Source organism: Anarhichas minor, unplaced genomic scaffold (assembly GCF_050575085.1).
Source record: "Anarhichas minor isolate MPS153535 unplaced genomic scaffold, ASM5057508v1 ptg000026l, whole genome shotgun sequence".
In the NCBI taxonomy this organism is placed as follows: domain Eukaryota; kingdom Metazoa; phylum Chordata; class Actinopteri; order Perciformes; family Anarhichadidae; genus Anarhichas; species Anarhichas minor.
In genome coordinates this window covers 16,456,861-16,470,785 of record NW_027466472.1, presented here as the reverse complement: position 1 = coordinate 16,470,785, position 13,925 = coordinate 16,456,861, and the positions used below count along the sequence as shown (strand labels likewise).

The following is a 13,925-nucleotide window of genomic DNA, read 5'->3' as shown; positions in this document are numbered from 1 at the left end:
AAGTGGTGCTCTGATTTGCCTGTCTGGTTCAAAACTTCAAAGAGTATCCTGTGGTATTCACAGAGGGGGAGGTGAATCATGATTCTTCCCTTAAAGCCCATCGGAAAAAAAATTGGCTCTTCCCTTACCAAGGTTTTGACCGTTTCCAATCGTTAGCAACCTCTTTTTGACACCAATTCCACCTACTACCTTTTCAGCGATTTTAATTAAAACTGAATATACCACATCGCTCGTTTTGCTCCCAAAGAGCAACCAAATAAACCCGAGATAAATTTTCTGATTAAACTGACCACAGTTGTCCAACCCCCATTGTCAGTCACATTAAACAGATGTTTGGAAAAACATTTCCAGATATTTGGACATACTGCTGAGTGGCACATCACTCAGGTACCACAAGAAGAGACAAGATGACAGTGTTCTTTCTCTCCAAGTTTAACTTACGTGACATTTAATTTTAGAGTGACAATGTGTCTTTTATTTCATTGGAATGATTTTTTCTCGAAACTATTACAGCATCACTACATATATTTGCAGCAGCACATGAATCCAATGGCTCTTCACCATGCCAATGGAGAAAGGTGCTGGCCTGCTCGACAGGAGCAGTTTGGTGTTCAGTGCACTGCTCAAGGACATACAGAGTAACCAGGGATCAAACCACCTTAATGGATGACCTGTTGTACCACAGCTGCCCCAGAAAAAATAATGTAGATTATGGGATGGTGTTGAAAGCCAGAAAAAAAAAGAAACCAATTACTTTCTTTCTTGTGTGACATGGTTTTTGTCCTTGCCAAAAGTGCTGTGTGGGTAGAAACAAACAAACTGGTTCATTCACCTGTCTCCCCTGTGCTGCAACACAGTTCAGAATATATCAGTACAAAGCAGAGCTACAAGAAAGTTTCACATATTGGTTTTGCTAGTCATACTGCTGCTTTTAGGAAACGCGAGTACAAAGAGGGTGTATTCATGGGGACCATAATGAACATGAAGTACCTTTCTATCCGTAGTTAATCCATTATCCACTATTATTAAAATGTTCAATATTCTAGCTTACTACATTTACTGTACCAGTGTCTGTGACCTTTTAAAATGTCTCTTCTGCAGTAGATTCTTTCGAAATGTATCAGGCTTCAGATTCTTAATTTTAAACAGATTTACATACCACTTTGAACACTGCGAGACACCAGTCAGTATGTATTGTACCTCATAAAAAGTATAGACGCCTGGCAAAAGTTGGATTTAGCTGTTCGTGCAGTGCAGATATAGGGTCTGTAGTTGAGCCGTTAACCAAAACAGGCACATCTGTGAAGCAGCTTGTACCTTAATGAGTGACAGAGTTAGCTCGGTGTGTCGGGCTTTGGAAAGGGAACCGGGTTGAAGGGACTCAGAGGTCTGAGCTGATGGTGACAGAGGGTGAAAACAGATCTTAATTGACGCATGTCGCTCAGCTCCACATCTGCTTTATCACATCTCGCCTGTTGCTGTGATTTAGTGGGCAGGACGCCTACAGGTGCTGTTCCACTTACTGCATGCCGGAGGAATCATGTCCCATGTGATTGAGAAAAGAAAGAATAACAGATATACAACTGTGCGGTACATTTTCTCTTTGTGTGACGCTCGCTGTATTCTTTTTTCAGAATAGATGAAGTAAAACTTCAGCTGATGGCTTTTTTTAATGTCATGCTTAATGTGAGCATGACAATCAGACATGGAAGACAAAGATACATTTAACATATTTTACATTTTAGCCGTCGGTGAAATTATATATTATAAACGTTTACACTTTGTGCAGTGCCTATTTGAACAATGGTGTTTAGAAAGTTCTGAAATCCCTATGATATTTTATGATATTTCAGGTGATAAGACATCAGTCTTATTTTAATCCTCCATATTACACGCAATAGGCTTTCTGCTCAGGAAGCAGAGCAGAACGATTAAGGAGGGTCTGAACACATATCCTTGGCAGATGTCCCTGATGTAGTTTAAAAAAGCTCTACAAGACATTAGAGCTGACCTGAAATACTAATGCTCTAAATATTGTTGGGTGCTGTAGATCTCAGTCAGTGTGACACAGCTTTTTAAAACACCCTTGTATTAGCAAACATGAATGGGGGGGGGGGGGGGGGGGGGGGGCAGACTGTCAATAAAAGTGGATAAGATGTAACTAAGCTTTTATCAGGAGTCACAACTTACTAGGAAAGCCTCGGCCAATGTGCTGGAAGGGAGACCCCAGCCAATATTGTCAAACCTGTTTTTCCTTCGTTCTTGGTTGCAGGATGGTGATCTTTTTATCCTCTCAGCTAACTGAGGCATCGTGACAGTCTGCTAATCCTGTCTACATGTGTTTTGTGAATTTGGAAAAAGCTTGCAACCAAATTCCCCAAAGTATCTTGAGTGATGAAGATGTTCTGTTTGGTTCCTGTACATTTAGAATCAGAGCTGTGATGGTTTTTTGAGCATTTTTACAACCTGCTCAATGTGAGCATTAAGCTTTCAGTGAAATGCTCCGTGTCAACTCCTCTACTTGTAATATAATCATGGACAAGATATCAACACTCACTTGAAGTCTACAAGGGTCCAAATCGTTGCCACTCAGGTGGTATTTCTTTAATACTTTGTTTTGACATCCCTGCATGTTTATCTCCAAAGATGAGCCCTAGATGCCCCCAAGAAACTCGCTGATATAGATGTCTTGTTCAGGTGGGGGTTGAGCAACTGCTACAGTAGGTTTTCTACGATGTTCTCATGAGTGAAGGTAAGTGAGATCAAGAGGCTTTCAGGCTACCATACCCCCACCCCACCAAAGTGCTGTCTCTTGGACACCCCCACACTCAACCTCCAAGCTGCCCTGTCCACATACTCTCTGCCCACCCGTTGGAGTGATGCGAAGCTTTCATTGTCTTACTTATTTTCATTCTTTGGAATTGTAACATTGCCCATATTATTTCTAAATTGGACTTAAAACCCACTTTTCGTACCAGTTATTCAATCTCCATTGCGTGCCCATACGCTCACAGGTTTTAAATTGTGAACAAAAAATGAGAATGCGGATATAAGTAGGCATCCATATTAGGTACCGGGCTTGTCTGATTTAAAGCGGACCTGCTAGAGATCTAAGAAATGTTGGAGAGAATATGTCTTCCAGCTGACCTGGAGAACACTTTGGGATCCCCCAGGAAGAAAAAGAGGAAGTTCCTGGAGAATAGGGCATAATTCATACTGTCTATACTGTTGCCACTGGAACCCTGACCTGGATATAGGCAATTGGAGAAAAAAAACATTGGCTCCGGTGGTGCATTTGTCATGTTTTGCGCATAATGTTCATATCATTTGTGTTAATGACATGTAATAGGTTTCAGATGTATTTTCCAAGAAGCAACATATTCACATGATGGTAATTAAATCTGTCAAAACTTTAAAAAAAGTTCTCCTAACTACTTTTTAGTCAAAAAAATCACCCTGCCTTGTACAGATTTTCAACCATTTTTTATTTTCTCTCTTTTGCATAGAAGTTGAATAACGTTAAGACACCCTCACGTTCCTTGTATTGCCATAGATATTTTGTCCACCCTTGGAGAAGCTACATGGTTACTTAATGAAGAGGAGCACAAGGCATGCAGCAGCCTGAACAAATCTTCCTCATAAATGAAAGTTTCAAACATTTTAGAGAGGAATAGACTTAGGAGGACTCTATTTGACATGAAAGGTAATCATGGACATTGCTCTGCATTTGTTGGCCACTTGACTGTGTCCACAGTTTATTGAGGTGAGTTCTGTCAAGGGGTACCTCCTGGCTCAAAATCAAGATTTCATTCACATAGTTTGATTTCAAGACATACTTCCATACTCACTAAAACTCCTTATGATGGCCTCTTTCAAAAGTTGTTGCGTGTGAGTTATATTTATATTGTAGCAGGATATATTGCTATATTTAACGTGGCGTTCAAATCTCTTCACATAGGTAGCAGTCCCGCAGTAATTCATGGTTTGAGAAAATGCCTGAAACTACAATGAATGAGATTGCAAAATTGGAGACCTGCAAAACTGAAATTGCATGACAGAGTAAGTAAACAGTATAAAGAAACTAAACAACGGCCCTTTCGTGCATATCCTGACCACAGCCTGTGTGCCAACCAAAGTTAGCGTTCATGAAAACAAAATTAACAACTACTTTAACACTTCAGTGAAAATGCCAACAAGCTCTTGTGGGATTTACGATTCTTAAATTGGCCGCTCATTTTATTCGCGGCGTCTGACTGGTTGTCCCTCTGATTATGCAGGTGAATGTAAGTGGAAACATCAGAGCAATAGCAAAGCTTGTATTTTCTGGAGGCCGTTGCTCTCACGCCATATACTCAAGATATACTCAAGGTTACTGTGCTCACTGCCGCAGAGGTTGTATGCATAAAACAGAAAATCTGTCTTGAAAACAAAAATACCTTGTACTTTAAAAAATGTTTTATGTATCAGACTTACTAAATGACACCCTGAAGTTTGTCATTGTTTTTCTTTTAGTGTGTTAAGATATTACTTTCCTCAGTGTTTGCGACTTGATTTAAATAATAGAAATACTCTTGACAGCTCTTTGTTTATTTCTAAGCTTTCAATATGAAGAGGATAGCAGAGAAACTGGAACAAAGAGTCTTTATGTCAACAGTGATCCATTTGAAAACACATCTGCCAGTCAAAATAGTATTTACTATCATTAGAAATGTAATTCTCCCCTCATGCATTATTTCACACAGATCCTAATCTAAACTTTTCATACTGTTATTCATTAAAGGAAAAGCACATAAACATGTATTGTCCTGATTATGTGTTGTCTTTTGAGACATTCTACAACTGAAATTCACGGCATCCGAGGATCCATCATGATGATGAATTGCTGTTTCTCTGAGAGAGCATTGATAGAAACACCAACTGGGAAAAAAAGGTTGACAGATCGTTTGAAATAGCACATTAGCGTCACTATAAAAAATTACTTCCATGTGCTGCATAATGTAAAACTTGAATTACTCGTTTGTAATTCCCATGGAGTAAGGATGCAGGCAGCACTGCTTTGCTGTGTTGTTCTGGATTCCTCTTTTCTAACTCCAGTACTCTTGTTTGCTGTGTGAGGATACATTTACTTCCCAACATCTGGAAGTTTGCTTAATGATCATTAAAAACAAGATGAACTATTATCTAAAATGACAGAGGGAGGGGTACACTGTGGTCTCGGTCTCACGCTCCCCTCACATGCTGGCTTTGTGACATGCAGTGCAGTCTCAGAGGAGACCTCGCCTGAGACCTTTAAAATTTAATTTGGTCTTGTTCTAAATTTATAGGCAACACTAAAATTTGCATTCTCCTGTGTGAGAATTTGGTGTTCTAAAATGACTAGAGTAGAGAGAGTGGTACAACCCCCCCCCCCCCTCCACCGCTGCTCTTGTTGAAACTTAAAACTGTTGACTGTCATGAAGCTGAAACATGAGAGAATTTGTGATTAAAGTCTACTTTAATAAGCCTTGATTACCTAATTGCAGCTTGCAATCTTGTGCAATGCCGGTAACTAACTGCTGCACATAATTTCCTTTACCTCCACTCCAAAAAACAAAACAACTGGTTTTAAAATTCAAACCTCAGCAACATCGGGCTGTTTGTGGCCCATGAATAATGTGGAGGTCAAAGGTACCGGAGCTAAAGGATGTTGAGTCAGTCACTCTCTTCAAATAGTAAGTCAAAACATACCCATACAATTATTCACTCACCAAACTGGAACTAAAGTAGCCAGCAAACCACTGGAATATTTAACGTTTAGATGATGGTATACAGCAACAACCTCATTATCTTTACATCGCTGTGACCTCAGTTCCTGTTGACAAGACTTGTAGTATGTATATAGAATCCTTTTTTTCACCAATTCACTAGGGATTTACGAGGTAGACTGGTATCCTGCACTAAAGGTATTGAGACATACTTGCAATAAGGTAATGTAGAGCTAATAGGCAATGTTACATAAACTGTACCCAGTATAAAACAAAATAGATTGATTCTATGATACAAATGATGGCGACTAATGGACACATAAACAAGTGAGGGAGGTAAACTTTGACTTCAACAACTTACATGTGACATCAACATATGAACCTTGTTCAACGCAATATTCTGTGAATTTTGACATCAGGATCAAAAGCAGAGCATGTATTATGCCGGTCCAATAACCTTTGGCATGTTGATTTGTTGATTAAGGGGAAAACATGACTAACCCAGTTTCATCCTTTGCCTTTAAATGCCTTTGATCTTGGGAATGCAGAAGTCAAATCTAGTCATATGCAGAAGCCTGAAAAAGGAGGAGGAGGAGGGGGACGATGATGAAGGGGAAGAAACTAGGAGGAAAAGGTTTTCTCAACATGAGATTTTAGATGTTTGGAAAATATGTCACGTGCAGGAAATCAACACATCAAAGGAAATTAGCCATTTTACTGTAGGAATTGTGGGTGTGAGTGGTTGGTTCTCTGTTCAGACCAGGAGTAATTACACAAACTACATTTGGAGACCATGTGCACTTCCCTCGCATCCCTGATTGAAACAAATGAGGCAAATAATTGGAAGTGTGGTCAGTTTACCAGGGTGAGGTCTATCTCGAGGCATTTCACATCTCAAAACAAACGACTGTATTTATACAGTTTGATTTGAAGAGATATTGCAATCAAGGTAACAGGACGCAGCAGCCTTCCTTCTCATGATTAATAATCACAGCATTTGATGGGCCAGCGCCTTAATGAAGTTACTGATGGAGTTACTGTATGTGTGTCTTTCCTCTCACAGTCCGTGGGCTGTTAGGGACATCTTCAGGAGCAGAATGGTACTGCAGTTTGGGGATAAATAAAGCTACGTCAGCACTGCACGACGTGGAAGATGGAGCGGGGGAGGAGGCTTGACGATGATGCTACGTTAAAGGTATTATCTTTCAAAATAAGAGCATGTATTCACAGTATACGCTTGAAGCCTCTCATTTGTAAAGTAACACACACTAAACAGTTTACACTATATATTTCACTCGAAGTGCTTTGCTATTAAAACCAAGCTATGTGACTTGGAGTTGAATAAAAATCACAGAAACTTTTATTTCGAAGAGGTGCCACTAAAGCTGTCAGCAAGCTGTATGCAGGGATTTTCTGGCTGAATTACATGGAAGGCAGATAACCGTTGCAGGAAAAATAATCATGGACTTTTAGCATTAAATGATTATTAAAGACAACAGTGGTTTCCCGCTGAAACAAGTTTGCATTTCAAGCCTGCTGTCTGTGCAAACAACGGCTTGTTTCTCCCTCGGACGACTAGACCTCGGGTCGCTACTGTAGCTGGGGCCACATCAGCACCGCTGAGACTAGCCAGCCACGTTAGCATCCATGTAAGCAAGGCGTTATCTCTGTGTCGAGGTGGAGTAGAAGGCTGTGTGGTTACTATTTTGTCAAACTGCAAACATGATACCATCTTTATGTGTCGGTGTTTGGTGCTGTCTTGCAGAGGTTGAGTCATGGCAGACAGTATCATGAGCAAGGCTGCCACCATGGAGATCCCCATTAACAGCAATGGCGACACAGGGACTCTGCCAGAGGATGACAGCCTGGAGCAGGTCAGTCAGTCACATTTCTTTAATGTCCTTTTATTACATCTGTTGTTGTTTTTTTGTACTCAGTGTGTGTTTCTCTATCCTTTTCCACGTGATGGCACAGTCTAGGACTAAGGCTGTTTAGGCCAGCAGATACCTATCATGCACAGGCCTGCTGCTATGTACAGTAGCTGTAACGTTTGACCACCATCAGCACCTGATACTGGGGATGATGTGTTGAGAGCATTGGAGAGGGAGTAGGTTTACTGTGCAGAATGCTTAAGTCATACGAGCCTTTGAATACTATCAGTAGCAATCAATACAATTCATAACTAGTGCATTGTTTTGGTCTCATTCTGGTAAAGCCTACAGTATCAGTGGTCCTACATGAACAATATGTCTGTCTGAGGAAAGCAGTACTGAAGGCCATCATGTGGAATAATAAAATGCCACATAAGCATTTTCTTTGTGTGGTCTGTGTTCAGGATGACTTGGAAGTTTCAGCTTTCTGGTTCCCGAAATGTGATGATATTTATCGCCTTTTTAACTTCATGTATTATCTGTATTTTGTTGTAAATCCATCAGGATTTGCAGCAGGTGATGGTGTCTGGACCCAACCTGAATGAAACCAGCATTGTCTCAGGAGGTTATGGAGGACCTGCAGGGGGCATCATTCCTACCAGCAGCATCAAAGGTACTGTTGGAACAACTGAATGCCGTCTTTTTGCTTCTTTTGTTTATTCTTCACAGTGCAGATACAGTTTGTGCTGCAAAGACATAATGAATGGAGCTCTGCATAGTACTTGCTGTACCAAAGCCGTAAGTCATGCTGAGAGCTCTACATCAGTATAGGAGGGTTGTTGATCAATACAAATCCCCCTGCAATTATTTTTGCAGAGTGCTGACTTTTCTGGCTTAATACAGCTCACTGTTCATTCCACTCTCTGTTTTGACCCCCTCCACTCCCCCCGACAGGCTGTGCAGACTGCCATGCGAGAGATCTGTCAATGTTGTTGCAATCCGTAAATCACTGAGAGAGGTTGATACTCAATACCCCCTTAAAGAAACCGTACCGAGAGCTTTTCTTCCTTGTATTCTGATGTGTCACTAGAGAGGCTCCTGGTTCACGTTACAAACATCCATATCCCATAGGGCCTGCAGTTCGCTTCAACCCTGAGTATCTGGACAGAAGACGAGCCCCAGCACCAGGACCAGGTGGCCGTGTATTCTGACAAACCTTTTTTTGGTTTTCCTCTATATGTTGGGCTGTTTGGCCTTGTATAAGAGATTGCCTGACTGAGGGAGTTTCATGCAACCTTGCTTGTACCTCTTCAACTCACAGCTTCAGCAACAAGTGTTTTGGCAGCTTTCAAACTTAGGGGTGCACTAACCTGATATCACAGGGATCTAACTTATTGATGTCTAACAAGAATGTCCTATTTTGTCCTGTAAAATGCATTTTTGGTGACTGTTTTGACATTGCTTGTTAGTGACCTCTCATCCCATGAAGTCCATTTTCATCTTTTTGTAAATCCTTTTATTCTGCATGAGAAACCTGCATGGTGGATTATTTCCAACCCCCTTTAACTGTTTTAATGTTTCCTTCACCAAAGTGCCTAACATTGTTTTCTTTCAGTATGCTATTCTATCTCAACGGCACACTTTTATTGATACATATTTCACACCTTCCTCTCATCTTCGCTTTTTTTTTTTTTATCATCACCGTGCTCATTTCAGACATTCGCATGAAATCCAGGGGTGTTGGCTTACCTAAAAGCCAATCTGCAGCTAGTCGACTTGCCCAGCACACAGACCAGCATCCAGGTATCACCAGGCTCATCACCATGTCCACACTGTACTCTTCACTCATTGTCATGACCCATGCAATTTCTGCCCTCTGTAAACTTTGATAGCATGACATGCATCAGAGTGGACATTGTGCTTTTTTTTTGTCTCTGTTAGGGTCCTCAAACAATAACGGTGGTAATTCCACTGAAGAAGTTTCTCGGGGTGTGGCAGTGGAGAAATTGGACAGTGTAAAGAAATGGGGCATAAACACATACAAGGTATTGTGTCTTCAGTCGAGCTGACCATAATGTCATGACGTTTTCTTTATGTTGGGTTTAATGTAGTGTCTATATCCACTATGCAGTGTACAAAGCAGATGTTCTCAGAGCGGTTTGGCAGAGGTTCAAGAACAGTAGACCTGGAACTGGAGGCTCAGATCGACGTGTTAAAGGAGACCAAGAACAAGTATGAAAACATCCTCCGACTGGCCACTGCACTCACCAGTCATTTTCAAAGCATGGTGCAGACGCAACAGGCTCTAGGAGACACCTTCGCCGACCTCAGCCAGAAGTCCCCAGAGCTGCAGGTACCGTACAGTAAAAAAAGCTCCCAGTGTGATGTGACGTGGAGCTGAAGTTAGCAGGTGAAACCAATTTGTTTCTCTACAGGACGAGTTTGGGTATAATGCAGAAACACAGAAGCTGTTGTGTAGGAATGGCGAGGCTCTTCTTAGTGCCGTCAACTTCTTCGTGTCCAGCGTCGACACCCTGGTCAACAAAACAATGGAGGATACTCTGACGACCATTAAGCTGTATGAAAACACAAGGTAACAAACCCTGACATCCCGGTTAGGAGTTGAGGAATATGATCTTAATTCCTGTAGGGTGAAAACCTGCAAAGTGAGACAGCCTCAACCTTTTTTTTTTTTTTTTTTGCATGCAGACTTGAGTTTGATGCCTATCGCTCTGATCTGGAGGAGCTGAGTTTGGGCCCCAGGGATGCAGCTACCATGGTCCGCATTGACATGGCTCAACATGATTACCAGATCTACAGAGACAAATACGAAAGGCTGCGTAGTGATGTCACCATCAAGCTCAAATTCCTGGAGGAAAACAAGGTTTGTGGTTTACAATTTTCTATTTCCTTTCAAATGTCCGCCTATAAAACCTTGTGAAATCTTGTTTTTGCTAATCTCCAGTGGGTTAACTTCTCACTTTGCTGTGGGGATGTTTAGATGTACTCCAGGACCCTGTGGTCACAGGTGCATGTTCACCTTTGACCACCACAGGTATCAGTGTTGGTGGGCGTGGTCAGAGGTGAAACAGGCATGAAACTGTCAATCAGGGAAGACCAGTAAAACACTGCTTTTCAGCAGGGTGTCCAGTTACTCCTTAAAAACACCCACTCAAAATTACTTTTGGACAGCATCCTGAAGGGGGAGAATACCAGTGCAGTCAATGATGTTCAGAAAAGATGGAGCATGCTGTGTCGCATTCTGATTTGTTGTTGATGCCTAATTTTCAGTGTAAAGTAAGTCCTGAGCTTTGAAGTATCGCACACTGCAGCAGTGGTTTAGGACTGATTTGCCACATTAAGGTAGAAAATGCACCTCTTCCTTTGCCCTTAAGCATCTGCTGAGGCAGACCAGCTCAAACTAAAGGAAGCAGGCTGACTTCTTCACCAACAGAGACAAGCACGTTCATGCTGTCGATAATTACGCTAAAGAGAGAGAACGCCTCAGTTTGTCGAATTAAACACAGACCCATGATCCACACCGTTTGAAAAGCAAAACATCATTTTTTTTATGTTTTATTTTAGAAGTTTTGCCAAGTTAATGAAAATAACAAAGATAAAAACAAGAGTCACCGTTTGTGTGACTTAGCATGCCTAAAATAGATTGGGAATACATCTTAGCAGAATGTGCAAGTTGCTTTCAGGCTGATTCCCCAGACACTATTCTGGGCAGCTAGTAAATGTCGTCGTGATAGATGTCAATGGCCTGTACTTTCCTCAACACTTGAAACTGTTTTTGTACTGTAATGGCAGAATTTCCCTCTCCTTTTCTTCTAGGTGAAGGTTATGCACAAGCAGCTGCTTCTCTTCCATAATGCTATCTCAGCTTACTTTGCTGGCAACCAGGAGCAGTTGGAACAAACTCTAATACAGTTCAATGTAAAGTTAAAGCCCCCGGGATCAGACAAGCCATCCTGGCTGGAGGAGCAGTAAAGAGCGCCCGGGGGTTCAGCAGTCTTGACATGTACAGTGACACGCTGGTCCGTGAAGATCCTGACATTGTGGTTAGATGGACAAGAATGAAATAAAGGAGTACATAGTAGGATCAATTACGGTCAGTGGTGAAGAAAAACATGAGATATTTCTGTCTGTTTTTCACTATCCTGTATTACATAGATGGTACAACAAGAGATTGTTCTTTTTGGTTTCTTTTGTTACTTATTCTTTAGGTGAATATCACTTCCTTTTTATGTACAGTATAATCTACTATTGGTGAGCGATCCCACGGCAGTTTTGCACATGCATTATTATGTTTTGTTTTTAAATGTTGTCTAAAGCGTTATCTTATATTTCAGAGTATATCACATTAGAGGAATTCCACAAATCAGATTAGCAATTTAGAGGGATAATGTCAAAAATCTTATAACAAAACCCTCGAAATTGTATTTATTTTTCTTGAGTGTGCGTGACTGAACCACCTTTTTCAAATTTAGTTTTACAGATTTAGATCAAAGACATCAGGGTTTAGCATGATTTTCAAAGTTATCCCACTTGCTTCTAATATTGCTTTGTGGTATACCTGCTTTAATGGTCAGTTTACATGCATAGAAGGGAAAATATACATATAGTCAATTTCTCTAACCGAATATACAATCCATCATTAGTTTGTTCTTCTAGATTTATTTTTTTGTCCTGATGAAGTGTCTGTCATGTTTAAACAGATGTTACACTCAGTAACTCAGCATCAAGCAGTTAATATATTGGATGCTTTGATTATAAATACAAACATCTGGACTATCGTAAAGAAATCAAAATTCAACACACTGTTTGATTTATGTTTTATTTGGAGGTGCCTGTGTGTATCTATAAAAAATAACCTCCGAGACTCATTCTTGAAGTCTCATATTCTTAAACATGAATTTAGGATACAATTGCAATTTCAGTGTCTTCGAGGACGGAATGTACACGCACATTTTTCATATTTTATTTTTATCAATCAGTTTGTGACATAGCAATGTATGTTATGTACATTTTTTTCCATTCTAGTCAGCTGATTATCTTTGTCTTTTTCTGCATTTCCAATAAAATCTGCTGGATGTTTTCTTTTCACCTAACTGTGCCGTCGACACAGATCTGTCAGTTTCATATGAGAAGCTCACAATATATGTTATATGTATCCACCATTAATTATGTACATGATAATACAATCTGATATATCTCTAACATGCTTTCCATGACTTATCTTATTTCATAATCATGAAATTATACTAAATTGTTTAATGTGTGAAGCACATTGATCTATTTTTTTTGGTTATTTTGGCCAAAATGTGAAGTTAGAAATGCAATCTGGAGATAAGACCATGTAGTTTACAGCACTATTCACACCGAGCTGATTCCTTTACTGCACCAGTATTAACAAACGTCTGAGAAAATATACCATTTAAACAGTATCAGTTAACATTCCACAGTTGGGTTCAGCTGTTGCCCATCCAGGCAGTTAATTGGTCAATCGTGGACTTTGTGATGGGTTTGACAAATACACATCACATCCCATAGCCTGCTGTATGCAGTCACTGGGTTTATCTGTTGTATCATGTTTCCCCTCACTGATTTTGTGTCTCCCTGTTGTCACTCATTACTTCATTTGGTGCTCATTTGCAGGGAGAAAGGGCAAACAAAAGTGAAAATGACATTCCTGCTGAATGAGTCAATTTGCTATTGTTGCAACTTGCAAGACAAGCATTCATCTTAGAGGCAGGGGATTTGAACTTAAGTAAGTTTCAAATTGCTATACATGGCACATAGCAGTTTTGTTATTTTTCCCCAAAATACCTGACTTATTTAGGCACACATTTTCTTCAACAGATCCCTCATTCTCCTTTTGGTATACTGCAGATGAGGAGTCTATTTGAAACAGTTTGAGTTTCCCTCAGTATTTGATTGTAGACAACCACTGATTTGCATACAAAAGCATTTAGGGTTTTACAGTTATCATTCTTATCATACTTATATCTGGGGCAGAGTTGAAGTGCTTGCTGCTACTTGACGCCACTGCGAAGTTAGGCCAGCCCACATTCAAACTAATTGCAGTGTGAGCTGGTGGAATGGCTTAATGTCTAACTAAAGCATGTGGTTTCCTTTTCACTCATTTATTCACTTACTATTTTATTTATTTTTGCTGACAAAAAACAAGGCAGCTCTAAAACTGACGAAGCGTTTTCTTCACGGTATAATTTTCGGTCTTCGTGGTAAAATCCTAGCCTACTACAAAACACCTTTAACAAATCAATGTCGCTATCAGTCAGGACTT

The 13,925-nt window shown here is 40.4% G+C and overlaps 1 protein-coding gene across 1 annotated transcript; it reads left to right on the top strand.

Annotated features, from left to right (window-relative positions):
* Window positions 1-7,144: 7,144 nt before the first annotated feature.
* Window positions 7,145-12,724, top strand: LOC142959579 (arfaptin-2-like). The gene is made up of 10 exons (XM_076100909.1): window positions 7,145-7,393; window positions 7,510-7,618; window positions 8,180-8,288; window positions 8,747-8,809; window positions 9,332-9,418; window positions 9,557-9,660; window positions 9,747-9,968; window positions 10,051-10,208; window positions 10,325-10,499; window positions 11,453-12,724. Exons 2-10 carry the CDS (start codon window positions 7,520-7,522, stop codon window positions 11,606-11,608), a joined length of 1,173 nt encoding a protein of 390 aa, XP_075957024.1. The 5' UTR covers window positions 7,145-7,393; window positions 7,510-7,519; the 3' UTR covers window positions 11,609-12,724.
* Window positions 12,725-13,925: the final 1,201 nt, after the last annotated feature.